This window comes from Hyaloscypha bicolor, assembly GCF_002865645.1.
Source record: "Hyaloscypha bicolor E unplaced genomic scaffold K444scaffold_92, whole genome shotgun sequence".
Taxonomy (NCBI): domain Eukaryota; kingdom Fungi; phylum Ascomycota; class Leotiomycetes; order Helotiales; family Hyaloscyphaceae; genus Hyaloscypha; species Hyaloscypha bicolor.
This window is the reverse complement of record NW_020194594.1, coordinates 43,352-63,441: the sequence shown is the minus strand read 5'-3', so window position 1 is coordinate 63,441 and position 20,090 is coordinate 43,352. Positions and strand designations below refer to the sequence as shown.

The following is a 20,090-nucleotide window of genomic DNA, read 5'->3' as shown; positions in this document are numbered from 1 at the left end:
GTATGTTTCGGTAATAAGGGAGAGTTTAGAGCCTCGATTAGCCTTAAAGAAGTAAGGGCAATAGCCTATTTAAATACAAATCTAAAGATACTATTATATAACTAAATAAATAGTCTAATTAGAGATTCCGATATATACCCAGATAATATTATATAAATAAGTATTAATATAAGTATATATCTCGATCCCAAATAATAATAGCTTATTATATTTATTAATTAACTAAATCTAGTCCGGCCCAGATATAATATATTCTTCTTTCTTAAACTATATCCGTTATATTTATAGTATAATTATCTCGGGATCTAGGAGTTATAATATTATATATAAGCTCTCCCTATAGATAATAAAATACATTAGTAAATAAGGCTCTAATCTTTTAAGCTAGGGCAAAATAGTAAAGTATAGAAAGACTAACCGGGTTACTAGTAAACCTTATTAACGGAAATATATATATAAATACTACTATTTATAATCTATAACTCGCCTATTATTTAGCTTACTCTATAGTATTATAAATAGTTATTCGTTTACTGCTTGCCTATCTATTATAGTTATATGGCAAATGAGACTAAGCTTCTTATATATACGAATAACTCTAGTAATTAAAGCTATATAATTATAATTCTTAAGATCCTCAAGTATTTCCTTATTTATATCTCCTAGATAATATAGGATTATAATCTATATATAAAGGAAAGGCGTATCTACTATTTAAGTATATATTTAGATATTCTATTCTTGTAGTTACTATTGGACTATATATAGATTAACTAAGATTCTATATAAATCTTTTAATCTATTTATAATTTCTTCTTAATTAATATTTATATAAGCCTATTTAGTAATAGCTTTATAATATAGTAATAGATTTATTAAAAATTATAGTATTATTTTAATAAAATCTACTAAGTTATTTTAATAGAAATTAAGTTTAGGGTATACTTTACTATTATAATATACTTTTTAGTAATATAAGTACTAAAAAACTCGAGTAATATTACTCTTATATGATTTTATTAATTAATTACTAAAAAAAAGTAATTAGCCGGCTTTTTAGTTATTTTAATAGTTTAATTTTCTTATTTCTAATCTCGGGAATATTAAGGAAGTTATTAGACCCTATTAATAGCATTATTCTAGAAGGGCTTATAGCCTGTAGTTACCTGACTATAGTAATTTGTAATAAATACTTAATTTTATATTATACTACCCGGCCCAATTTTGGTACGATTTCATGTGGTAGTATGGGCTCTCACTTCGTTAATTAGACAAGCAAGCAGCCTTACTATTATTGCGTTATCCAAGCCAAAAGTCACGTGTGGGTGCTATACCCCTAATTAGGAATTCTGCCTTGGGGAGGAGGAGGGGGGGGGGGGGGGGGGGTGGGGGGAAACTCCCCCCCCCCCCCCCCCCCCCAACAGTCTAGCGTACTAGCAGCTAGACACTTCCACCCTAATGAGGCATCTAAGGCGGCACTACTAGGAACTAGGCCCGAGTCTACAGTCTAAAATCCTTTTGCCGCGTCATGGAGGTAAGTTTTTGACTGCGATCCCTTTCTTCTGCAGCAAGCTCTCCTCTAGTCCTTCAGAAACCTGTCGGGTTCGCCATTAGGTGGAGTCTTTGGAAAAGATCAAAGTCCCTCGGCAGAGAGACCCCTCCGAGGTGTTGGTAGACTCTAGTGAACTGTTTAACCTGCGAAATCACATCTTAGGACTCGACGCGGAGAGCTTCTGGGTTCCGGAGATAAATTCAAGCCTCGTTAGGCTCATTCGTTGACTAGTTGGTTTAGGGTGGTTGATCCTGAGGATGACTCCGGGTGTCGATCGATCGCCTGTTTAGGCTCTTCGCTTTTCACTAAAAGACTAAAAGACTAAAAGCGTGACCGCGGGGTAAAACGTAGCGCGGCCAGGGTGCGGTATACCCGAGAACGGCCGTGCCAGCTTTGTCAGGCTACGTTTTATTTAGAGGAGGGGAGAGTAGCATATTGGCAATCCTGTCAAATCAACCTTCGAAGCCAAGACATTCCGTCCTTCCATCGCGGCAGAGAGGGGACATGAAAGAACACAGGCCCCTCCCACTCATCTAAGGCTTCCAGGCATGCCATGTTTTGCGCGTCGCCTTTCCTTCAGATCCGCCACGCATGCAGTCTAATCTTTATATAACGCAGGCTCCGAGAAGCCTGCGAAATGTGCTCGGGGGCCGAAGTGCAATTGGTCATTTTCATGTTTTTTGCTACTTTTCTGACGCCCGAGTCACAGGACCCTCTAGGCGCATGATCCATAAAGCTTCGAGTGCAATCATAGCCGTCACAGAAACTGGGGAGGTATGCTAGAATGTCATTTGATTCCTTCAGGTACTCTAGTTTGAAGGCAAGAGTCGTGATCCAAGAGGGGGCTGGAGGATGCGGCACGCTCTTTTCGTGGAGATCCCAGTTCTGGTCTTGTGCGATCATCAGCATCGGTATCCTGACACTCTCGAGTCCACACAGTCGTAAACCAAGAATTCCGCACTGAGACCGCTGGAGCAAGTAATCCCCAGGCTCTCTCCCCTTCTAGAATTCATGGCGGAGTTCACCCACGAAGGGAGTGATACGCGGATTTCACTTCGCTGCTAATAGAAGAATAAGATTCACAAAGTAGGTCGAAGATGCGAAACGAAGACATCTGGCATGTCGTTGTAGAGTTGAGGGCGACTTTCGAGGGTTTTGATGTAAACCTCTTCCAATGCATCTAAATTGATGGCTTTGGCCACGGAAGAGAGTTTCGGGAAAGGAATTCCCCAACTCGATCTTATTGAGATCAACTTCAAAGATTGGCCTTTCTTCTCTCAGCATTGGTTGCTAAGCCACTCGAGGAATTCGAGACAATGCTTGTTACTTGGTGTGCGCCCGCACAAAAGTATCGCTGTGGTACCTCTCGAGATAGTAAAGGCTGATATGTTTGAGCTGAGGAGAGTTCAGAATGACATGCAGCACTTGGGTCCTCCAACTCCCGATGTCTCCCCACAAGCCATGCAGCGACAGTCTCTGAAGACTAGAGAAGGCAGGCAATTTGAATTCAGGATGTCGGATGTGGAATTTCTGGGCGTCATTTTCATGGGGCGTCACCCATCCCACCTCTGATCTGGTGAACTGGAACACCTCCATTTCCCAAGGGAACTCCATTACCAGACTTTGAAGATCGGAACACCTGGGCAGGGCATCCATACACTCGGATGATATCGCCGCATCTTGACGGCTAAAGTGACCATGGTCAGTCCTGAAGTTCAGATCGTCTCAGACTCACACACCGGCAGAGAAGCTTCTCAAACCTGTAGCTCTGAGCAATGTCAACAATAGCCTGGTTCGGTTTTTGTGGTATCCTTCTTGCGCGGCATCAATATCTTGAAGGTTTTCTCCCTCAGGGTGATTCTCCATGCGCCATTCGATAGGCGTCCATACTGCGGAGCGTAACATGATAAAACCCCCGTATGGGCTAGGTTCCCATTCTAAACGAGGACACGCAGCTTGTCTGGGTCAATGAGGAAGGATATATTGCGACTGTCCCAACACAAGCACTTGTGGCTAGCCAGGGTAAATCTACAGGTTATTAATCGATTATGTCTTGATAATCTGCCCTTTGAATGTCAAGATATGGAGGAAGATTCCCCCAAAAGGTGGGCAACGGATGCGATGTTGTGGTTTTAAGGTTTATAGTGGTACCAAGCCCACCTAAAGTGAGTTCCGCCGCCCATATTTCTAGGGGGTAATCTAGCACTGACATGTGAAACGGTGAGGCGAAGAGGCAGGCTATGAGGATTCAAGGAGGACACTCGTCGACTCACCTTGGCCAGCGATGGAACTTCGTGGTCTTGATGCTGGAAAACCGCAACGACATTTCGGAGGTAGAGTGATCTCAGTCTTGAATTTTTGGCTGGGAGTTCGTTTATTGAGATAAAGCTCCGTCGAAATATTGGTTAGGAATCAATGGGCCGACCATAACCCACACTGAAAGAATAATACAGAGATTTGTCTAAGCAACCACTCACAACCCGTCTAAGCTGCAAAGCGAAATATATACACTTCTTCTCATGCCAACCTCACTCATCCTTCACTTTTCACTATAGTCCCCCTTCGCCCACTTTCTAAGCACATTCTTCTTCACCTTCCCCGTACTCGTCTTCGGCAGCTCCTTCACAACCTCCACCTCCCTCGGCACCATAAACTTACTAATTGCACTCTCGTGCTTCGCCCACTTGATCAGTTCCTCGCCTTTCATTTCCTTCCCTTCTTTGACGGTAATGAAAGCCTTTGGACGCTCGCCCCAGTGGGAATCTGATACCGCCACTACGCCTGCTTCGAGGACGGAGGGATGTTGCACGAGCATTGCTTCCAGGGCGACGGAGGAGATGTTTTCGCCTCCTAAAGAATCTTAACGTCAGTAAAATGAAAGGAAGGAAGAGGGAGGGAAAGGGAAAGGAACGGGACACAAACCAGAGATAATAATATCCTTCGCCCGATCCAAGATCTGCGCACTCCCATCCTCATGCCAAACCGCCAAATCTCCACTGTGCAACGCACCCCCGGCAAACAGCTTCCTCGTCGCCTCGTCATCTTTCAAATACTCCTTCGCGCAGATATTGCCAAAAAAGATGATTTCTCCAATCTCCTTGCCGTCTTTCGCGACGTCGATGAGGACGCCGTCGGGTTGGTCGGGCTTGATGATCCGGATGGGGAGGCCGGTGATGAAGCCGTGACCCTGGCGCGCCATTCGCGCGTATTTTTCTTTGAGGGGGAGCGTGTCCCAGACAGGCATGTGGTAACCTTTTGTGATGGGCCCGTAGGTTTCGGTTAAGCCGTAGACGTGCACGGGGTAGAGGTTTAGGTTTGTCATTTGCTCGAAGAGATGGGCTGTTGGTGGCGAGGCGGCTACGGTGACACGGACCGGGTTGGGGAGTTTTGAAGCATCTTTAGAGGCACAGAGGAGGGTGTTGACTGTTGGGGCTGCGTTGAAGTGTGTGATGTTTTCGGTTTTGAGGAGTTTCCAGATCAGGGGGTAGTCGATTTTGCGGAGGCAGTAATGGGTTCCTCGGACGGCTGTTACTGCCCACGGAAATGCTAGGGTGGATGTTAGTAATTTGGCACCAAAAGATTTGATATGAAAATATCGTTTCGTCCAGACAGAATTTGGGCTCATAGTTGAGAGGATAGGGTGATTTCAAGGACTCTTCAGACTGGAGCTGAGTAGCTCGGAAAACTCCTTCAACCATCCAAGTCCACTTGAAAAGTGATACCTATTCCAAAATCCCAACTTCCAGAAAGTCAAAAAAGAGAGTGTTCACTTACTCCAGCCCATAGCATGAAACATCGGTAGCGTCCAAAGATACCCGCACCGCCCCGTATGAAAGTTCAGGCCACTCTCAATCACATTCCCCAGCGCCGCAAGATACGCACCACGATGCGTATAAACAACACCCTTCGGCTTCGCCGTCGTCCCACTCGTAAACGGAATCGCAATCATATCATCCTCATCATCTGCCTGGGCTTTCAAGCCCTTCCATCCTTTCGCCCCATTCTCGCCATCCCATCTCAATCCTTCCAACACCGCCTCATCGAATGGCCCCGAAAGCTCGCCTGAGGTGGCATCCGTGTCCGTGTCGATGATAAACGGTACTCCTGGTCTTTGCTTCCTAAAATCATCTAGAAGATGCAAATATTCTTGGTCTACGATGATTACATCGACTTCCGAGAACGTGAAGATGTAACTAATATCCTCCGTCTTCAACCTATAATTAACCGCCACATTAACCGCTCCGGCAGCCGCAATCCCAAAAATACTTTCCAGGAAAGCAGGGGTGTTGGGTGCCAGGATCCCGATGCGCTTGAAGCCGTGCTTGAGCAGGAAGTAAGCGAGCCCGCGAGACCGGTCTCCGAATTCGGTGTAAGTGCGTCGCAGGATGGCTCCGTTGGACGTTATGTGGACGATAGCTTCCGCATCTGGTTCTATCTCGGCGGCTCGTGGGAGAAATGAAGTTGGAGAAAGCGTATGGATGTGATGAGTGTGCGTGTATTTTGTGGGGTCTGTTGCGGTGGGCGAGGCGGAGGGGAGGAAGTGTGTTGTGAGCGCTTGGAGTCGGGAGAGTGGTGGTGACATTTCAAGGACTTGGCGTGAGAGAGAGGATTGAGGAGGGAGCTGGTGGTGAAGGTGGATGAGATATATAAGTTCAAACAAGCTGGTGGGATGAGGTGACGTTGGTGACGATTGGCGGAGTATCACGAGTGTCCGAAGGAACACATCCAATGGCTTGCTGAATTGCTTCCTCTTATAGAACCGCAGTCTAAGAAAATAACGAGGGTAATTGAGTTGAGAGAGGTGTGTTTAAGTATCTAAGAAAATTTAAAGCAGGGGAGAAGTTCTTCTTATGGAGAAGCCAAGGGGAGCTCGTCACTGGCTGGCGACGATCTTAGCTTGGTGTGGGGTAGGTTGGCTTGCGGGCCCGCTCTGCTATTGGAGTTCGACTTCCTCGGTTGGAGGGATGAGTGGAAGCTAGCCTGAGGAAAGGTTGGCGGTATCGGGAGACTTCCTTTTGGTGGTTTGGGGTGTGATTGGTTGATTAGAAGGGTGGAAGGAGTCGAGGGTTAATGCAAGGCTGAGAGCTGGGATGGGGGAGGTTGGAAGAGAAGAGAATTGAATAGGAAAGATACGGCAAGATTACTTGCTGAGAGGTAGGGGAGTACGAACAGGGATATATATGGGAGATTCACATCAGCTTATTGAGACGGATGTTCAATTATGAGGCCTTCCATCAATATCATTAGCATATCAAGTCCTCTCCATGTCACAGGTCCAAAGACGCCTCTATTCTTATTCTTTATTCGGATTCATTTCCTTATGGCATGCAAGACGAAAGCTTATACACAGCAGAGTTCCCAGATATCAACGCTCTTTTCGATGATAGCAACCCCTCCGACCAGTGTATGCGTATGATTGTGGTGTAACCAGGCCTTGGGATCTCGCCAAACGAAAGGCTCGAACAAAGCATTGAAAAGGTGTTGATGCTGACGCAGAATACGAAAACCGCAGCAGGAAACATGAACAGCCCCAAACCATCCCGAAAAGCAGAATCAACTCCCGAGGAATGTCTAGTAACCGTACTCGGCCAACTGCTTCTTGGTCTTGCCGTCAACCTTCGCGCTCTTTTGGGCGTCCGATAGTTGTTTTCTTGCCGCCTTCTTGCGTGCATAGTATGCTGCGCCCTTAACCTTTCGTCTCTCCTCAAGTCTATTTCCAGTCAGCTCTGATTCTCAGCTCCAGTAACCCAGCAGTACGAACCTAGCAACAACATCTTGGTACTTCCAGCCGACTTCATGGCTCAACCTGCCAACCGTGCAGTACTTTCGGCCGGGCTTCAATCTCAATACCCTCAATGCTTGCGGGACAACAACTCTCTTGATCTTGTCATATGGCGGCGGGACACCCTCGAAAACCTTGAGTCTCTCCATAGCAGCGGCACCGCGGGCGGTCTTGTGGGGAATCATGCCACGGACGGTCTTGTAGAAGATTCTTGACGGAGCACGGAAATGGAAAGGACCTGTTATGAGTCAGACAAAATTTCCTTGCGCAAATTCGACAGCTTCGCAGTCCGGGAGGGAGATCATACCTCCTCGAGTTGGGTTGTATCGGGTCATCTTTCGGAGGTAGGCGTGGTACTTTACTGTGGACAAAATCGAGTCAGTCATCGTCCCATCGTGTCCTCGACGCGCCAACCAATCCCTTTTCCTTCAAATCGAATGCAGCAGCTGGGGAGCATTGGTATAACGTACGCTTCGCACGGAAGAACTCTCCGGAGATGTTCAAGGCCTCACAGCGCACAACGACGATCTTCTGGCCATTGAGCAACTGCTTAGCGACAGTGCTTGCCAGCCGACCGAGGAGATGACCCTTGCCATCGATCGTGATCTATGCCACACAGTAGAATCAGTATCCATTTCCCAGACAGTCCTCATCCTCAATCCGCAAAGCTTTTCCATCGTGTTGACAGGCGCGAGGTGCGAGGTGGTACGGGAGACTTACGGTTGGCTCGAAGGTCGACATTTTTGTCCTGCTTCACGGTGGTGAGAAGACAGATGTCGGAAGGGTTGCCGGTATCCTCTACCTTCGTGATGGTGGAGGTGTGGTGTCGATTTGTCGTGAGTTACTTGATTCCGATGCCCTGCACAGAAATTGTAGAAAGAAAGTGCGACTCGCTTCTTTAGCGTCCACGTGACCACAACTGGGCCCTGAAAAGCCCAATTGACAAAATCCAAAACTTTGAGTGCAGCGAGGTGAATTTGTTCAGTGAAAATGATTTAACAAAGCGGCTCTAGATTTCCAATTCTCGTTGATCGAGGATTGATGGCAACTTGTTGGGCGGATGTTGATGGCTGGTTGTTTTTAACATTTACCATCCCCGTGATTTGCTGGGGCTGCAAACGGTGATATTGGGAGGGGAAAAACGCAGCGGGATCCCGGAGTTTAAACCCCCTGTGAGACAATAGTAGCAAATTGTTGTCTGAAAGTCCCCCATAATTTGGTACATTGAATCCTTTAACCTTGCTTTTCCTGGGATACTTAGAAAGCAAGTAATATAACAACATGAATGTATCTTATTCACAGGCTTCAATGTGTCAGTGTCACCGAAAAGCCATTCAAGTTGATTGTTCCAGCTGTTGATGGTTAATTCAGCCACAATATGAAGTAAACCACGGCACGCTCCATCTTCAACTGGAATCACAACGCCCAAGATCATCAGAAAGGCATGCCATTCTATATGAGAAACCTGTCTTTCAAGTCCCCACTATGGTCAACGACCCCATGCAACTAAGCCATATCTCGCAAACGCCATGCCCAAGCATCTCTCCCTTCCTCCTGCAAGCGCCCATGCAAATGCGCAAGGAAATTCGTAATATGCTGGCCCATCACTCTAGAACGTAGAATTAAACCTTTTCATCTAAGCCATTCAAAACGCCCTGCGTCTCCCTAACCAACGCTCTCCTCTTCTCCCTCGCCTCATTATCCCCCTCTGTCTCCACAGCATCCAGCTTGAGCAAGACCTCATTCATGATCGTCTCGCTCAGCTTCTTATGCTCAAAGTCTCTCTTCTTGGGATCCTCGGGCGGAGAAGCGGTGAACTGGACGCACATGGGCAAGATTTTGGTATGGAAATGGGAAGAAATAGCCTGGATCTTCTCCATCGCGCTGTTCGGCGGAGCCGGGGACACCGTTCTGGAATTCGCAGAGCTGGCTCCTCTGGCATCAGAACTTGCCCCATCGCCAGGAGAAAGATTGCCATCCTTCCTCTTCCCCTTCTTCTTGCTCTTGCGATTCCGTTTCTTCTTAGTTACGCCCTCAGCCACGCTTTCGCTGTCATCCTCTGAGTCCTCGCTGCCTTCTTGTGCATCGCCCACTATACACAGCACCTCGCTGTTATTCTTGAGACTGTAGTCCCTGCACGGCTTATAGTCATCTTTCAACTGCTGGCCCTTATACAGCAACTTGATCCTCCTTGCACTGCCGTCCGGCAGATCCATGACATCCGCAGCACGCTCCCTCACATCCCTAACCTCCAGCTTCCCATCCCCGATACTGTACGCCGGGAACTTGACCGGGTATATAATCCCCTTGTTCTTGATCAACAGAACATCGTCTTCCGCCGAGAGGGAAGGGGGAGGAGGTCGTGCGTGAGGGTCATATGTTCGCCCTGGATGGGCTAAGTCTTCAGAGGTGATATACGAGAAGTCTTCGTCCGTGACGTTTGGTGTGTATGCACGACTTCCAAAGGGCGAGAGTCGTGGTCTTGGTCCACCCCAGAACGAGCGGCCCCAGCCGCTCATTGAAACTGCTGCTGCGGTTGTAAGGAGCAGGAGGACGCTACCAGCGACGGTGGGAGGGACGCTGTCGAGGTGCGTGGCCTTGGCTGCAGATTCGAGGTAGGATTGAGTGGAGGGCGGGAGTGAGGAGTAGGCGGATTGCAGATGTGTGAGAGAGGCGTCGAGGTAGCTCTGAAGAGAGTCAGGAAGTCGCGAGAGAATGGATGACAGCGTGCCACCCACGGCGCTGGAGGAAGCCAGTTTTGAATCTGGTTTCCTTGAGCCCTGCGGAAACCTATCTGGTGCCTGGCTTATTGGATATGTGCTTGCCTTTTGAGTCAGGTGGTGAGGTGAGGTGGGGTGGATTGATCGGAGGCGTGGAGTTGACTCGAGGACAAGGACAGCTGGTTGTGCCCGGAAGCGAAAATGGAAATCTTTTCCAACACATCTTTTGGGGGCGGGAATCACGTTGTCATGGTCATGCTGACGAGCGTTTCTCAATGTCTTGAAAATGTCACGATCATCCTCTCACATAATTCTATTCAATTTCCGGTATTTCAGAACATGCCGTGTTTTTTTCTTTCAGAGATTCCAAATACTGACCTCGTTTCGGAACCTGCCAGCAAAGCGGTGGTGATGCTTCTTCTGCTTCGTTCAAGGATGGCTTGTGCCAGGCTCGGCAAGGGTCGCTCTCTCTTTGTCATCCTTCTGCGAGATCGCCTCGGCCCCAATCACTCGCTGCATCTTGCGTCATTCCAGACCTGGCCCAATCAGTCATCACAATCACTCGGTACTCTTCTTAGAAATTCACTTTCTGATTCCATTCCGCTTTGATAAAGTATCCATTGCGGCATTGCCCCTTGCCCCTCGCCCCTCCCCCTCCGTACTTAAAGAGCGCAAAACCCCCTTTCCCAAAACAACCCCCAAAACAGTTGCCCACCATTTCGTTCCTACGCCGATTCTTCACTTCGACTTCTGTCAGCCCCGCAAACATGTCTGCCGCAAAGACCAAGGCCGAGCAAATCATTGACGAGAATGCTGTTGGTAAGTACTCCCTCCTTCCCTCCCCCACCCCATTCCCGATCTTGCGCAATTGCTAACCCATTGGTATACTCTAGCCGTCTTCAGCAAATCATACTGCCCATACTGCAGAGCTACAAAGACTCTCTTGACCGAGATGGGCGCGAAGTACTATACCATTGAGTTGGATCAAGTTGGTGAGTTATCCTTGGTGGATGAGAGAGGGAAAAAGAAAGACGGGGGCTAATATTGCATGCAGATGACGGGAGGGCAATCCAGGATGCGCTCGAGGAGATCAACGGCCAGCGATCGGTGCCAAATATATACATCAAGAAGCAACACATCGGTGGCAATTCGGATTTACAGGCGAAGAAGAGCCAACTGCCTCAATTGTTGAAGGATGCTGGCGCTTTGTAAACTAGATGTGGGATGGGAGAAATGATGATGATACACTAGAAATGAAAACAAGGTTGATACTTTGGATACGCATTGCATATTTTAATTTTGGGTGTGATGCTATATTTACATACTATACAACCTGTGTGGCTACGGTGCCAACGGGACGCTCTACGAACTCCATAATGCCCTCTATAATGCTTTTCCTCGCTCCTTCACTTGCGACCGTTTTCCCAGCCAGGTAATTCAACCACACAGCCCTCGATAACCTCTCATCACGCACACCTCCCAACCTCTGTGCCCCGTTCTTCCCATCATCATACCAAACCGCCAACTTGCCCTTCTTGTCCCTGCTCAGCAACAGCTCCTTCTGCTTCGGCACGCTCCCCCTATTAAACAACCCCTTAAACTCCCTTACCGCATCCCCAAACGCCTCATCTCCATACTGTTCCTTATCAGCCACCGCCCTAGCCGTAATACTCCTAACCCAGCCATCCCTCAGGTGGTGGAAGTCCGTATTCCGCGTCGGCACAATCCTCAACAACGTTCTAATGCCCCCCTCCTTCAACACCGTGCTCCAAACCCTCGTCCCCTCCTCAGCATCAAACAGCTTGCCCTTCAACTGCTCCTTCTCCCCTGCGACAAGCGTACTAGCAACCGGGTCAATCATCCTCACCAGGCCCTGCTGCAAGGCTGCAATATCGTCCGTCGCGACATACATCCCTACCACATAAACTTCTATCCCCAGAAAACTGACCGTCCGGATGCCCAAACCGACTAATTGGTACTCCACAAGTCTGTCGTCGAGAACAGCAGGCGCAGTTCCATTACCGCGCGCTTCTCGCTCGTCGTCGTAAAAATCTAGTATCCTAGGAAATGTCGGTACTGTAGAAGTGCCCGTATGCACTACGTCGACCTTCTCTTCAGGCTCCTCGCCGAGCTTTTGCACTACCACTTTCCTCTCCCTTCCTAAAACTACCATTGGGTCATCTGCTCTGCGTCCTGAATCGAGTTTGGTGGGTTTGATGATTGAGCTGGTTGTGCTGGAGGAGTCGGAGGTGGAGGTAGGTTTTGGGGTAGGATCGAGTGGGATTTGTGTTGCTGTGACGAAGATAGCTATCATGCCGAAGACGAAACCGGCTGCTGCGTAGTAGGAGCGGCGTTTGTAGTATGCTCTGCGTTCTGCTTCGAGGCGATGGAGGATTATGGGGTCCAGCCGGGTGCGGGGTGGTTTGGAGCTCGGAGGGGAGGAGAGGGGTGGTTTGGTTGTTAGCGTGCGGAATTGAGCGCGGGTGCGAAGGCATTGTGACTTTCGGAGATGAGGGCCGAGGCCTCGCAGTATCCGTGCTGAGGGGGTAAAAAGAGACATCGTGGATTGTTGTTGCTGTAAGGTGGAGGAGTGGTATTGAGGATGGGCTGATGTTTTTTTGGTGCAAGCGAAGCGAAATCTGGGGAAGCTTGATACAGCACTAGGCCCTTGGCGCTATTTCAACAGTTGATGCAGGGGAACAAGACCCCTGACAAGTGGTAGTTCAATCATGTAATTAGATCGTCCGCCAAAAATCAATAGAAATTCTGCGAAATCATCTTCTGCGATTCGTAGTGCGTGAAATGGTGCTTAATTCTGATAATATTGCTCTGGTGCTCACATGCTAGCACCCCTTTCCGATAATTCTCATCTATCTTCACTCGACTCGCTATCAATCTTCCACTTCGCAATCAAAATGATTCGGCCGGGCCATGAAGTCATCGTCCTCATCGTCCTCGTCGTACCCATCCACTAACACAACTTCCATAGCGTCTGAGCCGTCGTCTTCATCACTCGAGTCATCGGAATCGCTCTCGGGTGTGAATGCAAATGATTTACCTTGGGGCCGGACTGAACTTCCCAACACAGGTGTCTTTTTCAATATGCCGTAAGAAGTCTTGACCTCGTCATACGCGATGGCAAAGATCTCTTCTTCAACCGCATGCATATGTCGGTCTTGTCGTTTTATGGTTGAGACCGATGGGTGAAGTTCCGGGTTTGCAACTCCAAGGAGAGGTAATCCTACCACTTGAGCAGGAAGTGTTACTTTAAGCCCGGCCGACATGCTTCGACTCTCAGTTTGCGTCCATATAGTCCCAGTGGTTGTCAAGAATCCGACTACCAAGTATGCTCGTCCAAAGGACGTGTCTTTCAACAAATCCCTCACGTCGCGCGCATAGTCCTCATTCTCCATCAACTTGCTGAATATCTTTTTCGGATTGTTCAGAGTATATCTCTTTACCGTTCCGCCCTGCATCAAGAGACTGGCCTTTGCGCTTGACGACAAGTCGACGTCGAACAAAGATGATATCGCTGCGCGAATGCTACCTTCGTTGACGGTCTCGAGGAACTGGCGGCGGTTCTCGTAGACGAATGGCTCTGGAAGAATATTCGGCAGAATGGCTTGGACGTTATGGGAGGGCTCGCCTGGTGACAGTGGGTCGTCTGGCGCGTACTCGTGGAGTGGAAGCAACTTATTGACAACGACACGGCACATCATCTTGTTGATCTCCGTTGCCGCGCATGTCTCGTCGAGAAAGTGATGTCTTCGTCGCGTCATCCTGGGCGCCGCTATCAAGTGTCAGTGGATCTCATTGAAACATCGAATGTTCAGTATCAACCTACTTTCTGTTTACGATACCCCCAATTGTAATTGTTGTTCCAGGTCCACGTCGAACAAAGTTTGGCCCACTCCTGGGACATCGAGGAAGAGTGCAGATATATTGATATCCGCAAAGAATGATTCTGACGGATCTGGCGTGATTGTTCCTCGGCGAGCCGCTGTGGCTGATGTATCACTGTGATGGGCTGAAGCAGCTGAAAACCTGCCGCCGAGGCTGAAACCAATGCAATCGTTTCCCGTGTGACTTCTTTCAGACTTTATCAGGACGAGAGGTGCCCCTTTTGTGGAACATCTCATTTGCACCTCACAGTGCTTCAAATCCATCTTTTTCTGCCTTAGAGGCGACGAATTCCACTTTGGTTCTGGGCCACCACCTCTGATTGCAGTCAGTCTCGGTATTCAATCGACGGTTTCGGGCTGCGCAAACAAGGATCAATTAGACGGCGGTCAAGTGGTCCATTTCGAATGGTTATACAAGGAACCGGACTTCTTTGATAAACTTTAACCAGCTGCTGCAACCATGGGCCCGCTGTTCCCCGAACACATAACCATCTACGCCAAGAGCCATCTGGCTGAACAGATAAACGAAAGATTGGCCTGGCCGATCGATATCCTCATCGGGGAAACTACCGTTGTGCAAAGTTGTAAACTCAAAGACCCTTTGACTAACGCAGAGAAAGAGGAATGCTGTTGGTATCTGGAGAACTTCGTTGCGGAGGCACCATATTCCACAACCCGGGCCCAGAAAGCTGCAAAGGTTCTGAAATCCTACGCAGAGGCCTTGCAGCAAGATCTCAACCTGCTTGGCCTTACTCCAGACACAGATTGCTCTCTCTCAAATAAACGAAGAACGTTGGTGATTGAGGTCAAAGAAGATTCACTAGATGAGAAAACCTCACAGAATTCGATACATCAACTTCACTGGGAACTTCTTGAGCAACCAAATCTTTGGACCCAAAATATTGTCAAAGTTCAAGTCCGGAGAGGAATTGCTGAGCCACCTCCCGACGCCGCTGCTAATATCATAACTTCACTTTCACCACGCGAGCAAAGCTTCAACGTGCTACTAGTCATCGCTCGAGATACCTCCAGGGGACTCAAGAGGCTTGAGATTGACCCCAACTGTGCGTCTGCAATCCTTACAGCAGTCCAAAGGAGCGTTAATGGGGCACGTGGTTCCATCAAAATCAATCTGGAGGTTGTCAGGCCGGGGACTTTAGACTCCTTAGAGGAACACCTTGCAAGAGCAGAGAATCAACACCATCCTGGATACTTTCACTTGGTTCATTTCGACCTCCATGGTGCTGTGAGAAAGAAGCGTAATTCAGCTGTTCTCTTATTCAGCAAACGAAACTCTGATGGCGCGGTTTCGGATGAGACGACCAGGATAGATGCACATCATGTCGCGAAAATCCTCCAAAGATATGCAGTTAGGATGGTGGTTTTGAATGCCTGCGAGTCTGCGAGGGCAAATTGTGGAGATGACTCCAATGTAGCAAAGATCTTTGCAAAGCATGGCATCAAAAACATTATTGCAATGTCTTTCAGAGTTCTCGAAAGTGCTTCGAAGGTATTCCTTACTTCCTTTTATCAGGGTCTCCTGCTAGATAGAATGGACTTCCCTACAGCAGCGTCAAACGCGAGGGATATGCTTCGGCAGGAATCAGATCGAGAAGCAAGATTCAACCTGAAGAGGACACTTCTTGACTGGTTTATTCCCGTTTCCTACTGCTATGGTCCTCTGGAGGAACGCCTCTTTGAGGCCCAGAGTCATTACATAGCCCCGATCAACAGTCCTACCAGTCAAACACTTCCCATGGATGATAGTACTCCCATACACACCAACTTCGTGGGACGAGACTTCGACATACTCCGATTGGAGAAGAGGTTGCTGGGACAGCCATTCGAAAATGGGGAAACCAGTGCTATGAAGGCACTTTACCTGTATGGAGTCCCTGGCGTTGGGAAATCGGCATTTTTGAAGAATCTAGGGTCACTTTGGAGGAGTACGTCTTTTGTTGCTGCTGTAATCTACATTGATTTCACGGTCACCTCAATTCGAAGTCGAGAAGCGCTCCTCACCGAGCTACTCGCACAATTGCCTCATGGCGAATCCACAGTCAGTGACGCACCCGCGGATACAGTTGCTACGAAGGAAAGAAAGGTTTTGCGGCTCTTTCAGCAACTCCGTTTTGCTCTGATACTTGATGGAATACACGGTCTTACCGCGCTCGAGCCTGGAAATCGAACTGCAAATATCGCCACCTCCGAAATCAACAAATTTCTAATGGAGCTCACCAAGTCACAACAGGAATCCACCAATGAGCCTTGTGGCTTCTGTGTAATTGCTGGTCGATCTAAGGCTAAGCCTCACTGGCTCGATGTTTGGTCGAGTATGGCTGTACTCGAACTCATTCCGTTGGAACATCCGCTTTCTGGAGATTTTCTGAGAGCGACTATGTTACACAAACATGCAGATATCGACAACAACCAGGACGCGAGGGGGATCGACTATTTTGAGCTTCTGGTAAATCTACTTCAAGGAATACCCGCTGCCCTGTTATACTTTGGTAACTTGGCAAGAACCTATTCATACCCTGTGGTTCAGTTATACGAAATGCTTCACGGTGGATATTTAAGTAGAGAATTGCTACTCCACTCGGACTACGACCTGGGGGGCATCTTCAGAGAGTTGGAACGCAATATCAACAACTCACCAAAGAACTTACTGCCAGTACTGATAACACTCGGCTGGTATTGGCATGAAGGGCCGCCTATACACTTGTTTCGGAAGATGTTGACCGAATTCAAGATCTGTCTGTTCGAGTCAGATATTGACCGAGCTCTAGAGTTGGCATCAAAATGGGGCTATATTGATCTAGGATGTGGCGACAAGATCGAATGGGTCCACCCACTATTTACTATATATTGCAGAGTGCTGGCCTGCTCAAAAGATCAATCTCTACCAAATTTGACAACAGGAAGTTGGGCATCGTTCTCCAAATCTTTCGCCTGCAGTGTCATGGGACACGTACAACGCGGGCCTCGAAACCTAGTTTCCTTTGCTACAGAGTCTCCAGGCGGCCTGCACGACGCGGTTCAGTTTCTCACGACTTCCTTGAGTTCCGAGATTCTAAGACAACTCAACTTCCAGTATTTTCGCTTTACGCAAACGGTGATGAGCGGTATGGACAGTCCAATCAATCCACTGTTCCAAATTCCCTTAGGCCCGCAAAATGCTGTCGCTAGCCCCAAAGAAATCCGGAGATTGAGCGAACGTGGCCTACAAAACATTCTTTTTGCATGCAAGATTTGTATCGGGGGAGGTCCGACTGCTTTACCTGTACTATTGTGGCCCCGTTTAAGTTTTGATTTTTATGGAATGAGCTTCCGAAAAGTCGCTACCGACTCCGAAATCAGGGCAGTTTCTGAGTTGTTCGAACAACTGCTTGAAAAATCAGTTTGTCACAGCCAGGCTAGTCGAGGTGGGCCGTTCTATGAACACCGGGAACTAGGTTGTATCCTCAGTCTTGCCGGTTCTCTCGCTACCATACACTCCAAGTATATCCACTCACCAACCTCGGAAAACCAAAAAGCCCGAAAATTCGTCAAACTGGGAGAGGATGCACTCCATCAATCAGAGGGAAAATATGGCATTGTATCAGATCCCGGAGTCCTCCTACCGAAAAGCATTCTATTCATAGCAAAGGCAGAGCTATGCCTAGCTGAAGGCAACGAGGAAGAAGCTGATACTGCTTGGGCAGTTATGCTCGAATCTGGCAAGCAAGCGATGAGAGGATTCGAGGCAATCCTTTCAAGCACCATGATACCCGAAATCTCCGCGACTCAATCTCCAAGATTCGTGTTCGATCAAATGAGAGCTTGGTACAAGTCACTGGAGAAAGTTTGGGACATATTTAAGAGCAGGGTTCGTGGTGAGAGGTTTGAGAGGTCACAAATGAAAGGTAGCAGCTTGACGCTCCACGACAAGGAGAGCAGTTTGGTGGACCTTCTTTTCGACCTGCAGAACCCAGATGTACAGCTTGGTGCGATAGAACGTGCTCTTGGACCGGGAGGAAACCCTGTCACCGCCGTTCACTATCACAAGGAATTGATCATCGATGCCATGGTTAGTCTTGATACCGACGAAGCGAGTAACCATCTTGACGCCGTTGCAAATATCCTTTCACAGGATCCCTCTTCTGCTACTGTGGTCGAAAATATCCGTATTATCAAAGAAAGTTACGCTAAGGAAGGATCTTTACAACAACTCTTGATGTCAGAGCAGCAACCAGATTCCAGCTCTGTGAAACAAACATATCCAGAGATGATGGATAACGAATTGAGTATCTTAAAAAGAACCGGAGCTCCACCACAAGCGATCAAATACCTGGAAACGTTGAAGGAAACCTTCAAAGACACCAATCCTGATTCTTTTAGAATTGGACTACAAGACTCAGAAACAAGAGAGTCGGTTCAGAAATTTATGCAGAGTTATCTTCCCCGGCTTGCCAACGAGAGAACCAAAGAGAAGACATTGGATATGTTAGTGGAGACAGCACTCCTTTACCAAGGCGTCGAAAATGCTGAGAAAGACGGGGATTACCATTCTACGATAGAGGTTATTGATCGTGCAGACCGTCTCTCTGGTCCTGATGGCGTGCCAGAGTTGGTAGCAATGTGCTTGCCACAAACCGCACGTTATCGCCTGCTCCTCGCGGGCCTGAAGAAGGTCGCCGCTTCCTTGAAGGACGATATACCAGTTGAGAAAGTTGAGCAGATACGCGCAGATCTGCCGCATCTCGTCGCAGAACTCCAGAAAAGTGCACCGCCAGACTCTGAATTCCTCTCGCCAAACTATTTCGCGGACCTGTTTCGTTCTATCGAGCATACATATAGCATTCGACTTACACTGGAAGCTAATGCCGCCCGCCAGAGACGGGATCATTCGAAATGCTTTGCTGACCTCGACAAATTTTTTACACTTCTCGATTCTGGGTCTTTAATCTTCTCTACTCCTGAAATACGAGAGGAGAGCATTTCTTTCGCACGGAAAACACAGTTTTTGGCACGCATCGAACAGGCAGTGCGGTCCAAGAACTGGAAATCTGGGGTGACCTGCTGCCGAGAATGGGAAGAAGACTACAAAAGTCTGTGGGAGCAGACAATGGACTCACCTGACGGGCCCCCTGTGAGAGATATGCGAGACACTTGTGAATTATCTTACTATGTGAGCCAGCTGATGGCATCCTACACGGAATTAAATATCTCAGATGCATTTCAGCACCTGGAGAAGTTGGAAACATTGTATGTTAGGCAGCGGAAACTGCCAAAGGGAATTGAGAGGGCGACTCCGGAAATTACCAAGGAGGTGTTGGAGCAGTTCGAGCAGAGCCTGAGACGCGCAAGTGAGCTGGTGATTGAACGGGGTTTTGAAGCTGCCAAGGCAATTGTTTCGCAAATCGCGGCTGAAGAAAGAGAAAATCACGGAGACAATTTCGGCTGAGTTTCCTAGTCACCTGGGACCTAGTAGTAACAAGGAGTTGCAGGTCATGTATTTCAAGTTTTCCAAGTAGACCAAGATCGAGCTTTGGCTGGGACCTAGGGTGTTTCCGTATCCCGACCGTATTTTCTTATATTCTTTGATTGATTTCAAACTTTGGGGCCGGGTTGAAGAAACATAAAGTGTAGTGAGTGTAACATTTAACTGCTAAATTTGCTGTTCGAGAATTCTTGTCTCCTTTCATAAGAGTACTAGACATGTTTCAGAGAGGGTTTACGTAGTTCTCAACGTCTTTATTAGACTAATTAATATATCCCCTCGGCTCATTTTTAACTGCCCTCCAAAATTGAATAATTGAAGCCTAGAATCATGGATGCTACTTAAGAATCAAACCTTTTATCCTACTTATAGGATCACGTGCTGTGCCCCACGTGATATCTGCCTCAATTATTAATTTATAAGTTATCTTTCCAAGTCCAAAACTCTCTTAGCTTATGAGCAGATACGTCGTTTTTCTCTTCCAATGATTTTCTACGGCGGCGCAAGTGGCTCGCTCCCTTAATTCCTGGCGCGTGGGATACTCTAGTAGACATTTCGTAACTGAGTCATGACATGTATGTGACGCGCTTTGAATTTTGTGTCAATTTAAAAGTTAAAAAAACACCCCCTAAGGAAAACAGTTAATTCATAT

The 20,090-nt window shown here is 47.8% G+C and overlaps 7 protein-coding genes across 7 annotated transcripts; 2 read left to right on the top strand and 5 right to left on the bottom strand.

Moving 5' to 3' along the window:
- Positions 1-3,798: 3,798 nt before the first annotated feature.
- Positions 3,799-6,379, bottom strand: K444DRAFT_614129 (2-succinylbenzoate-CoA ligase). Its single transcript, XM_024880482.1, has 3 exons — positions 5,327-6,379; positions 4,475-5,098; positions 3,799-4,402 (listed from the first exon to the last, which is right to left on the bottom strand). Exons 1-3 carry the CDS (start codon positions 6,132-6,134, stop codon positions 4,092-4,094), a joined length of 1,743 nt encoding a protein of 580 aa, XP_024735246.1. The 5' UTR covers positions 6,135-6,379; the 3' UTR covers positions 3,799-4,091.
- A 389-nt stretch (positions 6,380-6,768) lies between these two features.
- K444DRAFT_614128 (60S ribosomal protein L13) lies at positions 6,769-8,175 on the bottom strand. The gene is made up of 5 exons (XM_024880481.1): positions 8,055-8,175; positions 7,805-7,940; positions 7,642-7,695; positions 7,314-7,572; positions 6,769-7,262 (listed from the first exon to the last, which is right to left on the bottom strand). Exons 1-5 carry the CDS (start codon positions 8,073-8,075, stop codon positions 7,124-7,126), a joined length of 609 nt encoding a protein of 202 aa, XP_024735245.1. The 5' UTR covers positions 8,076-8,175; the 3' UTR covers positions 6,769-7,123.
- A 458-nt stretch (positions 8,176-8,633) lies between these two features.
- On the bottom strand, positions 8,634-10,533 carry K444DRAFT_653445 (uncharacterized protein; the record flags this gene model as incomplete). The annotated part of the gene is made up of 2 exons (XM_024885880.1): positions 8,634-10,076; positions 10,433-10,533. 2 exons carry the CDS (start codon positions 10,531-10,533, stop codon positions 8,957-8,959), a joined length of 1,221 nt encoding a protein of 406 aa, XP_024735244.1. The 3' UTR covers positions 8,634-8,956.
- Positions 10,534-10,821: 288 nt separating this feature from the next.
- Positions 10,822-11,266, top strand: K444DRAFT_531964 (putative glutaredoxin; the record flags this gene model as incomplete). The annotated part of the gene is made up of 3 exons (XM_024875039.1): positions 10,822-10,873; positions 10,948-11,046; positions 11,109-11,266. 3 exons carry the CDS (start codon positions 10,822-10,824, stop codon positions 11,264-11,266), a joined length of 309 nt encoding a protein of 102 aa, XP_024735243.1.
- Positions 11,267-11,378: 112 nt separating this feature from the next.
- On the bottom strand, positions 11,379-12,614 carry K444DRAFT_532017 (putative altered inheritance of mitochondria protein 18, mitochondrial; the record flags this gene model as incomplete). Its single annotated transcript, XM_024875043.1, has 1 exon — positions 11,379-12,614. One exon carries the CDS (start codon positions 12,612-12,614, stop codon positions 11,379-11,381), a length of 1,236 nt encoding a protein of 411 aa, XP_024735242.1.
- A 223-nt stretch (positions 12,615-12,837) lies between these two features.
- On the bottom strand, positions 12,838-13,806 carry K444DRAFT_614125 (uncharacterized protein). Its single transcript, XM_024880480.1, has one exon. The coding sequence runs from the start codon at positions 13,771-13,773 to the stop codon at positions 12,946-12,948; it is 828 nt and encodes a 275-aa protein (XP_024735241.1). The 5' UTR covers positions 13,774-13,806; the 3' UTR covers positions 12,838-12,945.
- Positions 13,807-14,416: 610 nt separating this feature from the next.
- Positions 14,417-19,402, top strand: K444DRAFT_630943 (uncharacterized protein; the record flags this gene model as incomplete). Its single annotated transcript, XM_024883282.1, has 1 exon — positions 14,417-19,402. The coding sequence occupies one exon, from the start codon at positions 14,417-14,419 to the stop codon at positions 19,400-19,402; it is 4,986 nt and encodes a 1,661-aa protein (XP_024735240.1).
- Between the last annotated feature and the right edge of the window lie 688 nt (positions 19,403-20,090).